We start from the raw sequence: 23,532 nt of genomic DNA, 5'->3' as shown, positions 1-23,532 counted from the left end.
GCACAATCCTGCGCATGTTTAGACAGAAATAAATTGTACAACTCCCATCACCCCGCAGCCAGCCATGCACAACTTATTTCTAAACATAAATAGAATTATGCCCTTATCCTCCATGAATTTCTCTAACCCCCTTTTCAAGTTGTCTAAGTTGGTGGCCATCACTATATCTAGCAAATTCCATACTTTAACTATGGGGTGTGTGAAGAAGTACTTCCTTTAATCTGTCCTGAATCATCCACCACTCAGCTTCATTGAATGACCCCAGATTCTATTATTATGAGAGAGAGAAAAATAGCTTCCTATGCATTTTTTCCAACAATGCAAAATTTATCTACACCATAAATAATCATGCCTCTCTTTGGGAGACTCAGCAAGACCACAAACCCTCAGAATATTCTCTTACATCAGAAGACAGGGCCTGAAACCACTCCAGGATTCTGTGCTTGGACCTAGGTGCAAATAGGGATGAGTGAGAAATGCACCCCATTTAGTGTTGTTGTTTTTAATGGATTGATCCAATTTGCACCTCCCAAGACTTTCAACAAGCTGAGACAGAGTTCCGAAATCCACATTTTTGTGAATTTTCTGACGTAGCTTGCCTTGAGGAAAATGTGCATTCAAACATGTACATATTAAGGGAAAATGCACGCAAAATGTAGAAATGAGAAAAGTGTGCATTTCAATAATAGTAAAGTGAATATGTACAATTTAAAATGCACATGAAAAATGAGCACACAAAAAGTGTGAATTTCCATACAGATTTTTAAAAAATAAATAAATCACAAACTTGAGTGGAAATGGGATGGAACAAGTTTGACCAAGACGGACTGATGAGCTCCAAACTTCAAGGGACAGTGAATACAGAGTTGTCACACCTTGAAGAATGGTGCCAGTCCCTCTTGCTCTAGTACCTACAAGACACTCTCAATGGGATAGGTTAACAAGCAGGTTCCAATGGTGAAGAGGAGGAGCAGGTTGAGGGGGCTCTTTTGAGGGGGTTCCCTGATGAGGCCAATACTTGACACTGGCCCTGTTGCAGAGAACTGGGAAGCCCACTCAAAAGTAACTCTGTAGATGCATCAGAACGCACAGAGGGCTCTAGGTCATAGTCAAGAAGTTCAAAAAACATGGCCTAATAGCCTCACTTTTAGCAATAAAATTGGTATCTGAGTTGAAGAATACAGAGTTTGTTTTAACTCTGACTACTGAACATTATCAATCACAGCCGCCATTGCAAGACAGAAGGCAGCTACTATGGCTTTTCAGGTTATACATTTAAATACAGTGCAATTCTGAAGGAAAGTCAATACAATCTGAAAGTCAAACACTTTTGAAAAGTGACAGCCCAATGCCTATTGGAAAACAGTTATATCGCAAGACTTTCCATCACTCTTGATATCTTGCTTGTCTATGTCAAAGCTGAAGGGTGAAAGTTATTTGCTTCTGCCCTCCAAGTAAAGTTTGAGTGGTACTGGTTGAACTGGATGTAGAAAGTGTACAACTGACGTTGGTAGTGCTGTACCTGCTCTCTACAGTGCATATTCCATCACTCCATCTCTATGACTGTCAATATGAGATCCACCATTTCTGAGAAGTGTATTTTTTTCTTTTTTCTTTTTTGAAAAAAGCACAAGTCCCCAGCCTTAACAGTTGCAAAAATATGCTTAAATATTTGACAGAATGATATTGATTAGGTAAAAAAAGGGGGCAGCAAACAAAATGGTTTTGTTTGCATTGCATAACAATATATGTTTGTGTTGTTTATTCGTGAGTATGGTGTTTTTGAATTACTTTTCAGCATCATACTGAGGAAGAATCTTTGAAACAACAATTAGTACCGGACTACTGTTTATATAAAAGACGCTTCATGTGAATAGTTCACTATATGTATATTAGATGTTGATATTGCAGGCTTTGTTGTGAATGTTAGTGTGAACATCCTATAATTATTGTTGATGTGCCTGTTCTTTGTAGATTTGTAAAGTTTCTGAATTATTCATCTATGAAAGTTGTTTTGATGTCTTTGTGGTCTGAGTGTTATCACTCTTATTATACTGTTGTTGTTTCCAAACCACAGCCTTCTATTTTCTTTATATTTTTAAAAACTCACATAATTTGTAATTGTAATACTTAACTCATAATTTTAAGGAGCTAACTCACAGTTTGAAGGGTACTAGCAGCTGCTAGTACTGACAGCAGGTGGCAACAGCTGGAGCAAGGAAGGCCTACTGCCATCAGTGCTCATTCACTCTTTCAACAGGAGGCTGAACTGGACTCCTGCTGTGTATTTCTTGCATCCATTGACCAAGAGTCCTTTTCTAAAACTACCTTTGCAGCGGAGATTACTCTGGTCATGCTTCATAAGAATATAAGAGGAGCCATGCTGGAACAGACCAAGGCCCTTTCTACACCTAAGGATTATCCCAAGAAAATGGAGGGATTGTCCCTGCCTGCTCCTAGGATCCCCTGTGTGTGATTTGGATGCACAGGGAAGATCCTGGGGGAAAAGGCAGATGTAAAAACAGCCAAAGGCTCCATCTAGTCCAATACTCTGCTCACACAGTGGCTAACCAGCTGTTGACCAGGAACCCCACAAGCAGGACACAAGTGCAAGAGCACCCTCCCACCCATGTTCCCCAGCAAATGGTGTACATAGGCTTTGCATTTGAACAAGACAAAGTAACCCTCAAAATACAGGCACAAATAGTATGACAGAAGCCACATGGTTATCATTCATACTGGGGCATAGAAAGAATCTCTACACTGCTACAGTGGTCCATTGCCCATCTTAAGAGAATCAATCTCTTCTGAGGTTACTTCCACTCTTCAGACTTTTTTGGGACAGGGACTTCCAAGTATATGCCTTTTTAGTGATGCTGACTCTTAATGTTTTATGATAATGTCCACTGCTTCTTTTCTAAATTTATATTTGTATTGATAGGTTTATTGTGCTTTTATGTTTTGGAAGCCACTTTGAAAAGTTAGGGTTAAAAGTTGGCTTTATGTTTTAGAAAAAGCCAACCAATGAAATAAATGACCACAACAGAAAAGGGTATTACTTGCTAGCTCATATTACTTGCCTCCAATGCCTATCTAATCTACACAGACCATGCACAGTGGTGATTTCACCCACATCCATCTAGTCTTGTCCTTCCCCAACCACACCTACTACAGAAGCAATGGAAGCTATGTTTCTGGCCCACATACAGAAAAGTGCATTTGTCCCAGTTCCCAGACTTCTGGCTAAGTAAGAAGAAATCTAGGAGAGAGGGTGTGAAAGGGCTGCTGTGCAGCTAACCTACAGAGAAGGGAGCGTAATGTACAGAATACCATTCTGCAATCACACCGCAAGTCCTAGAAATATTACTTTTATAAAAAGTTTGTCTGTTTAAAAAGCAGGTGCTTCGATCTTATTGCTATGGAGACAGTAATACAAGTAGTGAGGGTATGGGGCAGGGGGGAAGCTTCAGTTCCCAGCCTGGTCCCTGGCCCTCTCCAAGACTAGCAGAAGCAGAATTATGCAACAGAAGTATATGTAAATTAGCCTAGTTTTCATAATTTATGCAGACCACAGAATACAGCTTTTCGTGGGGCATTTCTTGTATTATCTTGATGTAGAATCCAGATTCTTCTTCTTAAAGCCCATAGTATACACAGGTCTGGAAATATCAGCTTTTCACAGTTTCAAGCTGCACGGGCACTAGCTGAACTCCCGTCTTGCTCCAACTCATAAAGGGATTAGAAGCAGAGAAAGGATGAAAAAGAGACTGTCAGATACAGAGGGGGGAAAGAAGGCAGCTTGCCTTCCAAAACAACCAAACGTGCTATGGAGAAAGGAAAATGTGACACAAAGATGGCAGACAGCCCAATGCTACACCCATTTCAAGCAGCAATCATAAAACCTATTCAGTTTAACTCTCAGGCCATAGCTAGACCTAAGGTTTATCCCTGGATCGTCCAGGGGTCTAACCTGTTCATCTAGGTGACACACAGGGGATCCAGTGCTCAGGCAGGGGTGAACCCTGGATGATCCCAGGATAAACCTTAGGTCTAGCTGTGGCCTTAGTCTCCTGATTCAAAAGGCCCAACTCAGATTAGGATTCACATGAGCCACACAGGTCCAGACACGGGGGGAAATTGAGCACAGTGGCAAATATGTTTTGAGTACAGTGGCAAGAAGGGTCACATGTCAGCATCGACCAGGGCAGCCCTCCTCTGATACAGTCAGGATTCTTTTCTTTTCTTTTCATTGAACTTATCAATGAACAGTAACAAATCCAAATACACCAATAAAGACAATAACTGGCACCTTTTGGTTTGACTCCAGCTACTAGCAGTTACTGCAGAGTTAGGACGTGTGAGCAGATAGCTAGTCCAAATGGATAATGTGTACAGATTAAATTGTAAAAATGGTTATATCATACTTTGACAGTCTACCAGTTCTTTACACCCATGAAAGCTGAGTGGCCCACTTTGGCTCATTCTGCTCTTGGGTCTATTTACCATTGAGCAGGATATCCTGATTAAGAGAGCACAGCCCAGGAAAGGAGGAAAAAAAAACTGTAAGGGAAAGTTCAGTATGAGGAATATTGATAGTTCATAAAAATGATGGTGGGCAATTTCTAATATATTCACTGAGGAAGGGACAATAGTAAGTTTGAATTGTTTTCCAATCTAAAATCTATGAAAAACTAGCCCTGTAATTCTACGCATCATCCACAGAAAATCCATATGCAACAGCGGTTTCTATGAGGAAGTACATGTCCATGTGTTGACCATGACCAAATGATGAATAAACACATGGAGGGGGCAGCAGGCCTCTGCAGCTAGCACTGCCCACCACTAGAATTATGTATAGCTCCCTGCTCACCTGAAGGATGTCCAGTAGACATTTGTGTCAAGGAGTTTTCCACATATACTTCTGTAAGTGTGGAAAGTTCTTACAGAAGGGGAGAGGATGTACATGGATCCAGTGGTGCACAGAGCTAGCCAACACAGCCCTGGGAACCCCTCCACACATTAACTGAGCATGCAAAAAGCTTGATGTGAATCCTTTATGGGATTCTCTGGGATAAAGTGAATTAAATAACTTATTGCACTTCCTCCTCTCCTCTCCTCTGGAACAGATCCTCATTGGGACAAACATGGTGTGATTTCACCGCCCTTAAGATGATCATGGAAAAGCCAGGCTTGGACACAGAGATATGGCCTATAGCTGCAGTTTACTCTTAGAAGAAACTGGTTGTACAAATTTCTTCCATGGAAGTTTTTTGAAAAACAGGTGATCAGGCACCTGTGATAGATGCTTTCTATATAGGTCATTAATTCCAAACTGCTGTCTCAAAGACTTCAAAATTGTGTAATATACTACTCACATACACTTTCCGAGAGCCCTGTGTTCACTGTATGTGGTCTTACAAATATATAAGGAATGCAAATAAGTAAACTTCTAAAATATCTATGTTCTTAGGGATACAGAACATGCCTGTTGAGAGCTGGCATAACCATTCATAGTAACTTAAATCCAGAAATCTATATTCATTCTGTTATCACATATGGGTCTTAATTTCTTACAAAACAGTTTTCTATAAGGACAACAACAGTACAAAAGAATGTAAATGTTCATGTGTCAGCAGAAGTACATTAAAATAAAAATGCTTGTGCTGGACAAAAATCTTTTAACGGTAAATTTTCAGCAAACCATGGTAACACATTTTTTATTTCTTTTGGTCTCCCATAGGGACTAACTCAGGACTAGGGAACCAGTACTAGCCAAATAGAAGAGGGTAGTCAGGAATGCTGATCTTTCCTGTCAAAGCAAAAAGCATTCCGCCCAAAATCCACCCCCTTAAAAAAAATGGCATCAGCACTGTACTGTGCTGATCAAGCACATAGTGGCTCTGTGGTGCAGAGTGCCTTTTGTCCGCTACCCAAAGTACAAACATATCTAGAGGTGGATAAAAACACAAGAAAAGCCACGGTGAATCAAATCAAAGGCATATCTTGAGGTAATATATAGCCCTCGTGACTAGTAGCCATTGATAGCCGCATCCTCCAAGAGTTTTTCTAATACACTTTCAGAATCCCATCAACAACTTCTTGTTGCACTAAATTCCATAGTTTAACTATCCACTGTGTAAAGATGTACTTCCCTTTATCTGTCCTAAAACTCCCACCATTCAGCTCCATTGGATAATACGGCTGCAGCGGTCCATCTAGTAGCCTCCTGTTTGGATTACTGCAATGTGTTATATGTGGGGCTGCTTGACAGTTTGGAAACTTCCATTGGTGCAGAGTTTGGCTGCAAGGGTCTTAACTTGGACTTGATAATATGAATATATTACGCCACTGCTTTTCATCTTCATTGGCTCTCTGGGACCAATCTGATGTGCTGGTTTGGACCTACATAGTTCTCCTAAGCTTAGGATCTTCATGTCATCAACAGAAATCCTTCTCCAAATCAGATTCAACCACTCTTACCTGCAAATTAACAAATTGTAACCCAGGGAGAACCAGTTCCTCCTGGCAGGCTGAAGAGTTGATTCTAATGTTTTTGTGGTGAGGAATAATTAGCTTGAAGAATGTTGAATGTACATCACCAATTACACACTTAATTACCACCTGATCCCTATCCTGCACTCCCCCCATCCCTTTTGCTCATCCCAAAGTTGGGCTCATGCTGTGCTGACCTAGAGGTGGCTTTCATGTCAAAATAGCCATAATAAATTGCTCCTATTTCTAATTCCAGTCATTCTCTGCAAAGGTCAAAAGGTGCATGGTATACACTTGTAACCTCAGTTGAGATCTGCTGAGCATAATCAGGAAGCCTTATGAGGCCATTCAGAGGCACTGCATGAGTTTCAAAGTACAATGGTAACCAGACACCTCACAAGCAGCCCAACTGGGCTACATAACAATTCCCTCTTTTCAGCAGATATGTTAAAGAGGTTTTTGGTTTTTCTTAAAAGAAAGAAAAAATGCCACAACCCAAATCTAATGAAGGCTGTATTTGGTCAGCTGAAAAAACTACCGGGAGCTCACAAATGCAAGATTGTATGACTTTTTAAATGTCTTTTTACAGCTGCAGAGGAATAATTTTAGGATTCCCTGAGCTGAAGTTAAGTTTCTTGGGAAAGGAGATGGTGGAGGACACTATGGAAAAGTGCAAAGAGTATTTTGTTAAGGGAGAATAGGAAAAATCACTAAATAAAGCTTCTTTCCAGTAACTCTTATTTTATGCATATGGCATACTGTTTTTTTATTTATTTTTATTTATGTAGGTTTATCTGTGGGGAACTGATTTGGAGAGGATTCTCCCATGATATCTGGGTGCACCTCTTGACCAGTAATATGGGATGGATATTTTTCCAAAATTTTACTTTATTTTATATGAAGCTTTATTTTTCCACAGAAAGGTTTCTGTTTCATGTTTATTAGTAAAAGTGAATGTTTGCCAATTACAAATACAATATTAGGCAAACATGGCAGTTTCAAAGCTTTAATTAATGTTTTTCAGGTGTTTATCCCTAGCAAGTATGTGAGAGATGCGTGTGTGACCGAAATACATATATGTTTCTGAGACAGTGTTCTGATGAAACTTTGGTGGGAAGTCCACCCACAGACTGAGTAATGTGGACATGCAGCATGTTGCTTGAAAGTGTCATGGTAAAAGTTGTCCATGGGGTGGAGTTCACCCACTACGTGTGTTAATGATCCTGCCTATTTATAAATCCTGAGAGAGAAAAACAGGATGGAGATGGAAAAGATTTCCAGCTGCTGCCTTACATGCCATAAATGTAAATATCTGCAAAGTTAATAGTTTATATTACGTATAAAGTTCCAGGAAGTAAGTAGGCCTCAATGTACTTACAATTCGTAAAGGGGGATTGAATGCCTGAGTGCTGATTAGATAGTGTCAGGGAGTGCTTGGATTGGCTGTGTAAGAAAGGGAGGAGCTAGAGAAATGTAGCTATATATAGTCTGAGTGTGTGGGCTACCACTCTGTGAAGAGATGTAGAGAATTGAAGTGTATGATTCTGTGAAGAGAAGGGTAGAAGTGGGGTAAAGCGAAGTAGATGATTATAGAGAAGTGGATGATTATATGAGAAAAGTAGATGATTTTAGTATTCTATAGTAGAACCTTTTACGAAAGAACTGACAGAAACCAATACGCTTAGAACGTTCACACACTTACTTAGGTTAATAACTTCCAATTACCTTTAGAACAACTGGAGTGGTTTCTAGAGGAGTGACCGAAGAGGAAACAAGTAATGGTAGCAGCAGAATGGGAAACTGAGAGCTAGATTACTAAACTGTAGAGCCTAAAGAATAAAGACAAGACAGGAGCAGCAGCAGTAAGCCAAAACCCTCACACACGTCATCAGCACAGGGAAGATTGAGTGGTCTTAAGGGCTAGTGGTGTGGATAATCCTGCCAAGTAGCTTGTTGGTGTCTCAGGTGAAGCTGAGATGACACAGGTGGGCAGGACAGCACATGACCTAATTATCCTAATATGCATAGAAAAAAATTGCAAGGAATTTTTTCTAATTCAAATTTTTCCAAGAAACCCACATCCACTGATCTCGTAGTCTACATGTTACATTTAGCACACAAAGGTTGCCTGAAACAGCTTAAAGCTTACTAATAGCTGTTCCTATTAGCTTTAGTGCTAACTGCTCTCTATATAATTCATGTTACATATTAAAGGCATAATTACATAATTGCCTTTAATACGTAACATGCATCTGCTCTTTTTCTTATTTAAAACTAAGTGCAGGGGACCTGATCCAGATTGGGATGCTAGTGCAGGAGCTGTAACCCCTTGCTTTCCACTGAAGTCCTGATCCAGATCAAGTCCCCCACACCTGCAATTTGCACAGGGGAAAAGCCTTAATTGTAGCAAATTGAAGCTTTCCCCACTACCAAACTGTAGGCATGGGGGGCCTGATCCAGATCAGTAACACAGCAAGAGGCAAATGGTTAAAGTCCCCTATCCCCCCACACTAGCATCCTGACCGAGGCACCAACTATATGTAGCTGCGTAGTATGTATTAAAAGTCATGTTTAGTTTGCCTCAGGCCTTTGCTAGACCACGGGTTAGCCAAGGGCTCACCCCGGGCTCGCCCCTGTGCATCCAGTTGATGCACAGGGGATTCCAGGCTCAGGCAGGGGTCAATCCTCTCTTGTCCCAGGGTAATGGGCTCCAGTTGTAGCCCGGTATTTCCCGCGGCCTCGGGTTGAGCCCGAGACCGTGGGCATGTAGACCGTTCCGCTGCTTTTCCCAGCTACCACAATTACTTGGGAGGAATTTTTAAAAAAACCCACACTTAATTTGGTCAATCGTGCGCTCCTGCGCACCTGGCCCTTTAAGATAAAAAAATGGCGGACGCGACGGGGCTTTCCTTTAGCCCGTTGCGTCTGACGTTTAGACTGGGGCAACAGCCCGAGATACTTGAATCACAGGCTCGCCCCTCCTCCCGCACAGATTTAAAGGTAGGTCTAGCAAAAGCCTCAGTCACATCACATGGAAGAGTTCAACTCCAGCGCCATGTGTTAGTCACACCCAATGGTGCTGCCGCCTAAACTACATGGAAAGAAGCGATTCATGTTATGTGGCTAGAGTAGAGGATGTGTGAGAAAGGTAGATTATCCTTAGAAATTGAACTTCCACATCTACATTTTGGAATTAAATTTACAGAATTCTTCAGTATTGGGGTGGGTTTTTTTTAAGGGATTAGTCCTTTTTCTTTCTTTCTTTTCTGGCACTATACCATCTGCTTTTCCATTTTCATTCTCTCCCCCACCCAGCCTGATCTATACCAAAGCCAAACCACTATCAAATGTCACTTAGTTCTTACTCAAGTAGAGCAAAGCAGACACAGAGGCTGCACCAGCTGACTTAGCTGACCTAGGCCCAGAGTAAAAACAGCAGGATAATAAGTCACCAGCAGTAAGCAACTGAATACTGATCACTTTCATCAACTGAACAGCTTCCCAAAATTGCTGTATTATTTTAACCTTTTAGGCTTCTCTACTAACAGACACCATACATCTTGCATTTAGTGCAAATTTTCACTGGTGGAAAAGACACAACTAAAAAGGTACTGGTAAGTGTTTAGAATTCCATTGCCAAATCATATAGAGAATAACATGTTTACCTAGAATATTCATACTAAACTGAACAGAACTTAGAAATTTCTCATACCAGTAGACCAACAGGTATGAGCTGGTAAGTTACTGATTTCTTAAGAACAAGGAATTTACTATTACTCAGAGATGGGTGTTCCATTCTGCTTTTCCTAATTCCCAGCAAAATACACAAATCTTGTATTTTTTTAACAAAAATATGGATCCATGCAAAAAAGCAGAAAGACAGATAATTCTTCATATACATTGAGCAACAGCATATCACAATAGGGAAATATACAGTCACGCTTGCTCAAACCTTATGCACTGAGCATGCTTACTTGTGAGCAAATCCCATTCACCTCAGTTGGATATAGTCTGTGTAAACATAAATGGGATCAGACTGCAAGACTATGATATACAGATTTTTTTAAAAAAATTACAAAGCTGTTCACTACACAAATTTGCATCACACAGGTATTATGCATTCCTGTGCAGCACAGTCCTACGCATGTTTACCCAAAAGTAAATCTCATTGTGTTCAGTGGGACTTACTCCTAAATATATATGCACAAAATAGCAGGCTTAATATCACTCTTGGGTGAACACCATTATCAAGACACAAAATTAATCATACCTACAGTGTGTTGGAAAGAATAGCTGTATGGCAATGGGGTTATACAGTATATAGCCTCGATCTGATCCAGCATGGAGCTGTATATGCATGGAAGCAAGCTTCAATGTGTGTATCTCTAGCTGGCTTGGAAAGTTTGAGAACGAGCATGTGTTGCATATATGATTCTGTCCAGCTGGTGCTGCACACACAGAGCCTTTAAAAAGTTAGAAACTCACAAAGTAAGATATGGGATTCAGTGCCTACAGCCAATTGGTGGAATTTTAGCTTTTTAAAAAAGTTCTTCATACGTGCAACTCCATATGTTATGTTGGATTAGAGCACACCTGCTTTCCCATAGTACCCATGGCATATTTCTGCAAACAGTCACTCAATCAAGGCCAGAAATCAACTCTAGGCAAGAACAAGGAAAGCAACCTTTTACCATATCAGACCATTGGCCTTGAAGAGCTGACTGGCAGCAGCTCCTCAAGGTTTCAGACAGGAGTTTTCACAGCCCTAGCTGGATATTCCATGGATTGAATCCGAGATCTTTTGCAGGCAAAGCATAGGCTCTACCATTGAGCTAGAGCCCTTCATATCCAGAAGTCAGTGTTGCAGTGCTACCATGCCTACACATATTTTCAAACAGAAACCTGGTTCACACATAATGCTAATCCATGGGCTAGATAAACTATGGATTGCTGAATTCTTGGTTGTTATGATGGTTTGTTGTTGGGTAGTAAACTCTTGAGTTTTTTAAACCATGGGCTTTTGCTCTGTGTGAACTCAGAACTATGGACTATTCATGGGTTGTTTGACCAGACAGGTTGCAAGAGAGGTTAAAAAACCCAAAAAACAAACAAACAGCCCCTCTACATGACATTACTACAGTGCCACAAAGGCATTTGAGATACAGGGAGAAAGAGAGAAAAGGAGGATGGCAACAAACAACACTGGGATTGAGAAAACCATGGTTTGTTTGATCATCTGCCAGACAAACTTTGGATAGAGCAAAAACCATGGGTTTGCATTATGTGTGAACTACGTCATACTTCCAGAACAATGTGAGCCAAAAAATTGCTAATTTATTTATAGTGAGAGACAGAAAGAAAACAAATTTTAGGTTTCTGAGGATCGGAAATACTCTGTGCTAGGTAAAAAATACATACAAATGTCCGGAATTTGTACCTATATTTTCAAAGAAATATATCAGTACAGGCCAGAAGGTTCCATAGTGGCATCATACTGACCACATTTTGATGTCATTACCCCAGCTTTGCTTCATTTATGAGGATAATACCATGTTAATATTTGCAAAGTCACAGAATATGCAGATATATATTTTATATACAAATAAGAACATGTAAAAATCAACTTACAAAGATAGGAAAGTAATGTTTGCTGCAATAGGCCCCAGATTTGGTATGGCTTCCAATTCATTATTGTTCAGTTTTCTGTCAAAAACGTAAAGAAAGTCAGCCGATACAGAAAAAAAGGGGGGATTGGTATCTTCTGATTTTCCCCTTGATCATTTTACCCCATCATAATAACTTTGCACTTTCCAAAACAAGCAAACAAACATGTAATTCCATGCAAACACAACTATTGTGGGATTTTACATCCACACATAATTATGAATACCACCATTCAAAATAAAGAAAGGAAGACATCTATAATATAGATAGACAAGGATAAGAACTAGCAGCCAACACAAACACTTACATTTCTCGCAGATTACAAAGGTGGCTCAAAGAATTAGGCTTGATTGAAGACAATCTATTGTGGCTGAGATCTCTACAAGGTTACAAATAAATAAATAAATAATGAATTGTCAATTTTTGACAATATGATGTAGATTTAAAAATAAAGTTTGTAGTAGAAAACTGGATTAAACATTTAAATGTAATATGTCAAATACACTTTGATTCTGTTATGAGTGTCCCCCAATCTGCATGTATTTCACCCTCAACAGGTCATATGATAATCGTTCTATAATGAAACTTGTATCAGAGATAGGCAACACAAAAGTTAGTTTCATATAGCTTAACTTTGTTCAATAAAGCAACTCATTTTATAAATCTTAACTGCCTACACATCATATAAGCCAAAACATTTCCCCCACTTTCGAAGTCTGGGGGTGGGGGGAGAAATTGTTGTTAGAGTCTACTCACATCTGGCAAATCCAACATAAATCTGTGGCTCAATTTATGGTTTTCACCTGGTAATCTAAATTTGCAAAGTCTACGTATATTGACAACTGGGTGGCACGGAAACCTCTCTTCTCTTGCGTTCACGTGTCTCTGCACCATTAATTCTCACACATAAAATGTTTAACGTGAAACATATGCAAGTAGCAAAAATGAACCCTGAATAAATACTTCTGCCTCAAGGCATCAACATTTCAAACTCAGTTGAATGAAATTGGCCAATCTGTCACAGATGTGAATCTCCTAAAAGAGCATAAAGCCTCTTTCCACATATACATCTATCTCCCTTGATGGAGCAAGGCACAGGTTTGAATCCATACTTCATCATACTTACGTATGGCTAACTTAGGTTCCATTGATTTCAAGGGTCTATTCAAAGTATGACTTTGTCTGGTTCCAAGACATTAAACTACATCACTGATATGACTGAAGAAATGTGGCCCACAAAATTTCAGAGACTGAGATGGTGATCTGAATTAAACTCACTTTAAAACAGAGAAAGGACTTTCTCCTGACATGTACCCAACTCAATATTTGGTTTTGACTCACAGGGGATTAGAGGAAATATGCAAACACATAGGCAAAATGCTATGAAGTCATGGCTGTTAAAGTCTAATACATTACTCTTCATCCTACATTAGAAGAATCAATTATTTCAACAAAGAGCTTTCAAACTTCTACTCCAAAAAAATAAAAATAAAAATGTTGGTCTTCATTTCAACTAAAAGTAAAAATTTAAGAAATGAGAAGGGGGAGGGGGAAGGATACACCATACAAAGATTTATTTAAAACATGCTTGCCTTAGGACCTACCAGACGGTAACAGACGTGAGTGGATTTGTTCTGCTGGAGTTATAACATTGGGGGGGGGGGGAATCTGGCAGAGCCTTTAAACTATAAAAAACCTGCAATTACAACCACTGCTGTGCATGATCACCAAACTGGAGCCAGACACTTTCACTCAAAGCTCAAGCTTACCATCCATCTGGAGTCTATCAAGGCAACCATAAGCATAACTTGCATTATGTTTCAGACTAAATTCGTGTTTTCTGACACTGCTGATATCCACAGATTTTCCATGCACTGTGCTGTTTTTGTTGTTTTTTCAGATGCAAATATCCCTGAGAAGCCCACACTGGTTTTCTTAACACAGATTCAGAGAAGTATGACTCCTATGTCCTATTCAGGATTTTTATAATGTGTCTTTATTGCTCAGCAGCCCAAATCAAACAACTATTAGCAGTACTTTAATAGGTCTGCCATTTACATCTAATTTTACAGTTTCTAGAAGCATAAAGGGGGGAAAGATTACACTTTTGAAGAGACGGACATTCCTGCAAAACTGCAAGGAATGGGCTGACAGCTAAAATACACAAAATCCTTCCCGAAAACTACAATGAAAAAGTACTCCTGACATATTTTAAAATGCACACATTTGTCTTTTTAAAAGGACAAAAGAAGCCGTTCGAATTTCTTATGCTAGCAGAAAATAATATGAACAAATCTCTCCTTATTATTTAGAAGTAGGAGCTGGCATCACTGAAGTGGTGGAAACACATTTTCCACTCCCAATTGCCTCCTCCCTCTTCTCCCTTCCCTTAAACCACAGTACATGGAAAGAAAAATCTCCACAGTGGTTTAGGTTGGCTAGTAGAACTTTTAGAGTTATGAAACATTAAACTGCTAAGGAGGGATGGACGCAGACGTTTCAAGTACAAACTTCACTTTTAAAATTACGACACATTTTAAAATGCCTAGCTGTTGGTGCATATATGATGCCACACACTAAGACGCTGAGATGCCACACAGTACTATACCACCTTAGAATACACAGAGCGACCTTTTTGAGGTATAAGCTTCAAGGAACTTCTGATGTGGTTGTGACTTCAATGTATTGATCCCCTATGTGCACCCGTAGCCCCCAGATATGCCTGCAGAAAGAGCAGGCACAAATCTATGGAATACCTACTACTCTTGGTGTGTCTGCTGGGGTAGAAAACAGCATATCCTGTAATGGGGCACTGTGGGGGCATGGGCAGTTTTGGACCCAAAGCCCCTCCATTCCCCTGTGAGGCCCCCGGACCAGGCTCTTTACATACGCCAGTTTCCTGCTGGTGCAGGTATTTTCCCTCTCAGGAATTTTTTTAAAAAAGAGAACCACTGAAAGAAAACTGGCAGGAAAATCCAGTCCATATTGCCACACCACCACCACCACCTAGTCGGCTGGCAGAGCTCTGATCTGAAGAATGTTATCTGTCTATGAATCTAAATATCTACCTACCCACCTAAGTATCTAAAGACACTTGAGCGTCACTGAGTGAGGTATCAAAATTGTCTGGGAACTGTCACAACAGATAGAAAGACAACCCAATCACAAAAAAGAAAGGGAAGGCTAATTTAAGGCTAATTGTTACTTGCAAAGATGTCAAGCTCGTGTACTCTCCCTCCTGTCTTCTCTTCCAGTGTAGTAACAAGGAAGAGATCCAAAGTTTCTGCTTCCATTTCAACAAAACATGGTTTGTTGTTATGTATAAACCTGGGCGGGATCTACACTAGTGCTTTATAACAGTATTGACAGCTGTTGGGGCCTATGACACGTTCCATACACTGTTTTCAAACCGCTTTCAAAATGTTATCTCCTGCTTGGTGTAGATCTGGCCCCAGAACTGTGATCAGTTTTAACTATGGTTTATGAAAAAATAAGAATCAGAAATCAGTTTGAATTTCCTAAATCAAGCGTAAGCAACCCAGCGTGCCTGCAGATGTTTGGGACTACAACTCTCATAATCCGTGACCACTGGCTAGGGTGGCTGGAACTAATAGGAGTTGTAGTCCAAAACAGTTGAAGAGCACATAGATGTTTGCCCATCCCTGTCCTAAATCATACTTAAGACTAACCTAAGAATAACTGGAGAGCCAGTGGTTAGGGTGCTGGACTAGGACATAGGAGATTTAGGTTCTAGTCTCCACTTGGTCATGAAGCTCACTTGGATGACTTTGGGCCAGTCACTGTTTTTCAGTTTAACCTACCCCACAGGGTTGTTGTGAGGATAAAATGGAGAGAAGGAGGATCATGAAAGCCACCTTGGGTTCTTTGGTGGAAAAAAGATAGGATATAAATGTAACAATAACTAAATAAAAATAACTACAGTTTGTATAGGCTCATATATAAAGATAAACTATGGTTAATTAAAAATGGAAGGAAGAACTTCCAGTGTCTTCACAGCCATGCTAGGAGGATGTGGGAGTGATAGGGAGCTCAGAAGCCTGAGCTTCATGCACATAAAGCTAAATCGTAATTCAGTCTTACGTCCAAACACAGGTAGCGAGTCTGAAAATAGAACGTTTTAACTTCTCTCTTTCAAAAATTGAATTTTATCTGCTAACAAACATCTGTCTCAGCTTTCAGTAGCAACCAGGAATTGTGGGACAATCAATACATGCAGAAGGAATTGAGGGGATCTGCCTTCACAGAGTTCTATATTTATTGTTGTTGTCCTTAGATTGGGATGGCAAAGACTTCCAGAAGCAGCCAGTTTTACTAGTGTTTGCCTAAAGCACTGTTCACCACAGAGAATAGCATTAATAAGGTACATGACTAACTCAAACCTGAGCAAACTGAAGTGGTGAAGAAACATCTCTTTACATACTTAGGTCACCCTTCAGTAATGACTCAATGCTTGCACGAGAGATTCTTTTCCCTTTCCCTTCCCCAACTTCGTGCCCCCCAGAAGTTTTGGACTTCAACTCCCATCATCCACAACCAGCATGAGCGATGGTCAGGAATGCTGGGAGTTGTTGTCCAAACCATCTGGAATGCACTAGATTGGGAGAGACTAAGTTTAGAGACTAACAGCTCAATCCTAAGCATGGCTACTCAGAAGTAAGACCTATTGGCCTGGTTTGCATGCAAGGACAATTTAGGGTTGTTATTTTTAAAAACCTTGGATTGCTATGAATGAGCAAGCAAGTGGGAGCAGCTACACAACCCAAGTACACTTTGTCCCTGGGTTGTTTGCTATGACATGCAAACTAGGAACACTGGCCTGTCTCTCCCCTGACAAGCCAGAGTTGGAACCCTAGTTCACATGGAGCACCCCTGCTGGGTTGTTTAGCTACTCCCACTCACAATGGGCAGGTATGCATGATCACAGTGAGGGAACAGCAGCCCTCAAATAACCCAACAACAGACCATGGGTTATTTGAGGGTTGCTGCTCGTTCAAACAAGCCATGTCGCCTGAGTTCCGATGACTTGGCAAGTCGCACCAGCGAGGGAAATCCAAGAAATCCAGCCAGCACACAATCAGCAATCACATCGTGATCAGCAGACAGTGTGCACCAGCATGCTAGCTCATTCACAATAACCCTATATATATATTGGATTATAATGACATGACAACCAGGCCATTCAGATCAATGGGCCTTACTTCTAGGTAAGCGTGTATAGGATTGCAGCCTAACTCAATGTATGCCGTTTAGGTACAGTCAGTATCATCTTTCTTAGAAATGCCTGAAACCCAGTCAAATTTTAAAATGCAAATCCAGCAACAGCTTCTTAATCAATCCTCATTGGGGCCTTTAGAGCTGCTAATTCAGCAGAAAGGAAAGCTAAAAAACAAAGAGGCAGGCTGTAGCTGTTTTAAGACACAGATCCAAAGTGACTCATAAATCAGCATGCTATGTTCAGATTTTAGTCTGGAAAATACTGAAGAACAGCTGTGAAAACTATCCAAACTTTTTCTCTCTCTCTGGCAATTCTGGTAAGGACTAGAGGGTTTAGAAAATGTAAATACTGAGATGTAATACAAACATTAACAGAAACCATCCTTTAGATTTTCCCCTCTGTCTCAGTGACAGCTTTAGCATTCCTAGACAAACCCTGGTAAAATAATCTAGAATTCCAAAGAGAATTGAAAAACAGCAAAGATGTCTGGCAACAGTTCAGGTTTTCTCTTCTACTCCCATTCTGGCTGCTAAACCCTAAACTTAACAAAGGCTAAGTTCTTAAAATTTGGTTATCTAAGCTCTGAGCATCCTATCCTACAAGAACTGTAATGATATTTGTTGATAAACAATTACAAACATTTACTAATTCTGAACAGCGTTGGTTTTATTAAAGCATGTGAATACTTCTTTGCTAAGAGCCACAATTAAGTCGTGTTAAAATTGGCCCTTCTCCACAACTCAAGAGACATGTGCTATGTCAATTGTGATTACAAGAGTACAAACAACTCTGAAATCACAAAGATAATACAAATTTAGTCTTCCAACAACCAGTTCAAAAACTAATTTTGATATTTGTAGTTAAAGCATTTGTTCCAAATCAGCATCCACAATCCCAATTATTTCATCAAGAACTGAGAACATGAAAAGAAAAAATGGATTCCTCCAGCAAGCTATACCACCAAGATGTCTACCAATTAAAAGTTTGGATTGGTTGTCTGAGTGGGATGAGCGAAAAGGATAAATTTGACTGGGTACATCTTTGGTCAACTGAGAATTAATTAGTATCTCTACAGAAACCTCTTAACTTATTTAGACAGTTACTTGGAATCATGTTGCACTCTTTAGGATGGCAGCCTATGAAAAATCTTACTGGATTTAATATGCTTTGCTATTATTTTTCATGCAGCCTAATCCTAAATAAGTTTACTCAGAGTTCAATTGGGTTTACTCCCAAGTGTTCAAAGGAATCAATCTTAGGTTGAATCCCTAAGCACTCTAAATTGAAGAAAAGTCCCACAGAAATTAGTAAGACCTTTCCCCAAGTAAATGTATTTAGGACTGAGGAGAAAGAGGGTTAGGATTTTTAAAGCAAGGCTTTTGTTATATATCACATGAGCTTGCAATATAGCCTTTAGCAAGTATGTTCACAGCCTGACATTATGCAAAGACAAATTATCTGGGGCAACAGTGATCTATACTTATAACAACAAACTATTTTTTTAGTTGCTGCCTCTTAGCAGTCTAGGGTTCCAAACAGAACAACAGGAGGCAGCAGGAAAATGTTTGCCTGCACACTTTTTTAAGGGGATGAAAAGCAAATAATGAACAGGAACTTCTGAAGGCATTTAACTCGAACAAAAGAAACATGTCACAAACTCTACCAGACCACATGGTTTGGTGACACCTACAAAGATGTAACCCTGTGAGTTTAAGAGCAAGTGACACAGCTGCCCAAATGAGTGATCACAGCAGGATTCCTTACAAAAGGCCAAGTGCTTATTTATACAAGTGGAGCCCATTTTTCACACTTCTTTTAAAGGAATGTGAATGTACATATGGACAATTTACGTCTCCAGGGGAAATCCAATTAGAAAGCTTCCACTGTGTTAGCAGCAACAACAAAAGACCTGTTTGTTTTAGTGGCCACTAAATTAAATGTCACTGAGATTTCTTGTTATTATTTCTGCTGACCTAACATCCATCTTAAAGGACAAGTTTTAAAAAATCAGTTTGAATTCCTAATTAGCATTCTATGAATTAATAGCCAGGTTGTCCCATGTTTCTCCTGATTTGCTGCATGGTTAAATTTGCACTTTTACGCCCTTAACTGAAGTGCAGGAAAATTGCAGAGCATATTTACAGCACAATCCTAGACGTATCTACTTGGAAGCAAGACCTATTATATTCAGTTTCATGTAAATGCAGGTATACGTTTTTAGCCTTTTGTTTAAATGTTGGTTATAACCATTTCCAGTATTTTTTTTTAAAGAAATAACATTAATTTACAAAAAAGATTAAGCAACTCCGCCATACATTTTTGAATGTGTCAACTGTTTCTCCCCAAATAAAAATGTGGCCAATTTCTACATTCTTCAGATTCATGAAATTATTCAATTCCCTAAATCATCCATATAGTCCAACCCATATGTTCTGAATACACCAGACAGATTTTTTCAGTAAGGAAGCATGACCTCCAGAGGACGCAATTGAAGGGAATTAGCCACAACTAATTGAAAGACTTCCTGTTTACTTTGAGGTTCTTATCTCTACTTGTTTCTGATGTGCAATAGAAAATTATTAAACCAATCTAGAAGTGATTGAAATAGCAAGAGACTGAGAACAAACGTTCTATTCTACAGCATCTCAACTTCTTTCTGACTTTACAAAACTTCAGTTCCTTATTTCTTTGCTCTAAGAAGTTACTGCAGACAGTAAATATTAAAATGTCAGATCTATAATGCCCATCTGTCATGCAGGTATAGAAATACTAATTTGTTCCACTGGTCAGTAAAATAATTTAAGAGACTGAAACTCAAATCACATGGAATGGATGCCTGTCACATTGCAACAACTACTTTATTGTAAATAGATATAACCACATGCACAAGGAGTCCTTCGCTTTTCCAACATGCAAGAATGTTGCTCAGGAACCATACTGGGCCCAATGTCTGCTTAAGCAACTATCACCCAGCACTCTTTTCAAAGTGCAAGTTTTAAAATGCCAACTTTTAAAGAAAATGCAAGTGGAGCTTGATTGTAAGATAACAGCAACCAAAAACAGGGGTGGGGAACCTGTGAACCCCAGATTTGCCAGACTTCCAACTCCATCATCTCCAGCCAGCATGGCCAATGGTCAGGGATTATGGGAGTTGTGGTCCACAGATTCACCACCCCTGCTCAAAACAATATTCTCCATATCCATCTAACTGACAGATACATATTTGCTCATTCTCTTGCCTATTAGCAAAATAGCATTTCAGTATAAGTATTTTTACTGCTGTTAATCACTCTCTGGAAACACGTAGAGTTTCAAAGCCATATTTCTGTCTCATTTTTCAAATGACAAGCAATCCCTGTCCAACAGTTACTGGCATGTGTGTCCCCCCCACACAGCATCCAAGCCAAATCATAAAGACCTGGAAAGTTTGAGTCATTTCACAAATTACTGAATTCCTACAAGGCAGAGGCGCATATTATACCTGAAGATCAGCATGTGTGATAATTCTAACATGCGTAAATCACTTCTGGTACACATGACTGGAAACCACAGTTGGCTTCTCAATACAAATACAGAGTAACGTACAGATACATGATATAATCTGAAAATGCCTTGTATTTTTATGCATTTTGTAATGTATCAAGTGACTCTTAAATGGTGACCTCAATGGAGAAATGGAAGGGAGAGAAAATGGCATCATCTTTCCAAGGAGAGGTGCAGATACAGTGTGCACTGTGGACTTTGGTCCCAACCCCAACATGGTGCCTATTCTAAAGGGAGAAGAGAAACTCATTTCCCTGCCCCCAACTATAACTAGCCAACCACATTTGATTGGCCAGTCATAGTTCTTTCTTTAGAAGCACTAAAATATTTCAAGATCTTTAGTTGCTCTCTCCTGGGTCAGTCCCTTCAGACAGCTGCCAAGGCCTCAGCACCTCAAGAAAGTAAACCTGCAAGTGAGAAAGTCCCTTGGGAGGTGTGTGCTTCCCTCCTCTTTAAGGAAACACTTCCTCTTCTCCACCTCTCCCTGGAGTCATGAAGGGGATGCAGGCAAATGGGTGGCAGTTGCAAAGAGCAGCCACCTCTCCTTTCCCTTCCCTCACCTGTCTTAGTGGTGGAAACAGTTCCTGCCAGAGGGAACAGACAGGCAGGTGTGGTGGTAGCTGCTCACTGCCACCCTTGTTGCTTGCTCACCCATCCAGGCAGCTGAGTGAGCAAGTGACACCAGCAAAGAGCAGATGCTGCCTCCCTTTGATCATTTGCCCACCCTCTCCTTCTAGGAGCACAACAGCTAGGGTTGCGCCCACTGACTGACACCCACCCACCCACCCACCGAGCCATGCTGCTGACTCTCCTCAATTGCCCTCTGCAATATCCACTGCTGCCCAGAAGAAGACAGGAAGTGAGCAGAGGCAACCTTCTGGCTGGTGAAGAAGCAGGCCCAGTAAGCTTCTGTCATTTCACCCTGAAAGACAGTTGGTAGAGGTGGCCTCATTGCTCCCTAGCTTCTGTAGCCATTGGGCTCAGCAGGCCTCATCCTCACTGCTGTGATGCCAAGTGCAAGATAAGAGTGCTTTAAAGCCACCACTGTAGCTTGATCGCTACCGCAGTTAGGATTGGGTCCACTTCTCTCTGGGTGGCAGAAAGCACAGAGGGCACCTCGCTAGCAGATGAGCACGTGGGAGGGTTTCCCCCAACCTGGTGCCCTGCAGGTATTTTGGACTTCAACTCCCATCAGCCCAGCCATCACAGAGAACGACAAGGGATGCTGGGGGTTGTGGTGTGGAGGCCGCACTGCAATGATTGCTGCCTCCACTGGCTCACCTGTGCTGTCCATCCAGGTAACCCAGAGGTTGGGACTGAGCTGCTGAAAGGGGGGCTACGAGGAAGAGAGGGGGAGAACCTCCAAGGACACTTTAGACTTCAAATCGGGAGAGGGCTCCTCCGCCTTCAGACCCGAGCATTCAAACACGCGCCGCCGAAGACGCGCTCCTTCCTCCTAAGCACCACCACGTAACCGCCCAGGGGCTGAAGCGCGGAGCACCCCCTAGCGCCCCAGCCCCGCAACGGCGTCCCGAGCTCGCCACCCCCGGGCAGGAGCCGTCTCGTTCTCCTCGTTTCCCCGTGGATGAGCCGAGCCCGTATACTCACAGCTGCACTATCCAGCGCGGGAGCGGCTCGGGCACTCGGCTGAGCTTGAGGCGACTGCAGTCCAAGAGTTCCCCCTCCAGACAGCGGCACGAAGCCGGGCACTCCTCGGCCAGCCCCGAGAAACACAGGCTGCAGCGAAGGAGTAGCAGCAGGAGCGGCGGCGGCGGCGGGTGCGCGGAGGAGCCCATGGCCGGGGTGCGTCGCGCGCTCAGCGCCTGGAGCCTTCGGGCGGGAGATGGGCGGACTGGAGGCGGCGCGGCCCTTCCGCCACTCTCAGGGCTCTTGGCGGCTCCCCTTCATGCCCCCTCCCGCCGCCGCCGCCGCGAAATCCGCGGGCAAAAAGGCTCCTCGCCGGCCGCGCAGCCAACTCCAGACGCTTCGCCAAACTTTCTGCCGCCTCCCAGCGCCTGCCGGGACCAGCCGAGCCCGCCCCCTACCATGTGATAACAACACAAGCCAGAGGCAGGCAGGGAGGGAAGCAGGAGCCGGGGAGCCCTGACGAGAGCCGGGATGCCTGTCTCCGGCGCGGAGGGAAGGGCGAAGCCAAACCAGTTCCAGACGGGCAGCCGAGCCGCGGCGCAGGCGGCTGCAGCCAATGGCACGAAGCCCCTTGTGGCACCTCCTCGCAGACTAACAGCAGAAGTTGTCCTGGACTAGAGCCCGCATCATCGCGTGCATTCAAGAGTTGCTGTCCTCAGCTGGCAGATATATATGGAGGGGCACAAAAGTTGTGGGGGGGAATGCACACAGAAGGGCCAACAGACCAAGAATTGCTGGAAGCACCGCCTGAAATTTCTAGGCAAAGCTCAAATGCACACAACAGCCCCAGTCAACATGGCCAATGATCAGGAATGTTGGGAGTTGTCCTTCAAAACATCTGGAGGGCACCAGGTTGGAGAAGGCTGGTACACACAACTTGTGGCTCTCCAGACATTTGACCTGTGATTCCCATCAGCACTTGCCAGCATAGTGAGATGGCAAGGGATGAT

General features: G+C 41.7%; 1 protein-coding gene across 1 annotated transcript in view; it reads right to left on the bottom strand.

Moving 5' to 3' along the window:
• Positions 1 to 22,731, bottom strand: part of LRIG3 (leucine rich repeats and immunoglobulin like domains 3) — a 57,042-nt gene extending 34,311 nt beyond the window's left edge. The window contains exons 1-3 of the mRNA XM_063134999.1: positions 22,544 to 22,731; positions 12,464 to 12,535; positions 12,121 to 12,195 (exon numbers count right to left, since the gene is read on the bottom strand). Coding sequence (XP_062991069.1) covers positions 12,121 to 12,195; positions 12,464 to 12,535; positions 22,544 to 22,731 — 335 coding nt within the window. The remainder of the gene's footprint in view (positions 1 to 12,120; positions 12,196 to 12,463; positions 12,536 to 22,543) is intronic.
• Between the last annotated feature and the right edge of the window lie 801 nt (positions 22,732 to 23,532).

This window comes from Elgaria multicarinata, chromosome 9, assembly GCF_023053635.1.
Source record: "Elgaria multicarinata webbii isolate HBS135686 ecotype San Diego chromosome 9, rElgMul1.1.pri, whole genome shotgun sequence".
NCBI lineage: Eukaryota > Metazoa > Chordata > Lepidosauria > Squamata > Anguidae > Elgaria > Elgaria multicarinata.
The sequence above is the reverse complement of the archived record's forward strand: the minus strand, read 5'-3'. Positions and strand labels throughout refer to the sequence as shown.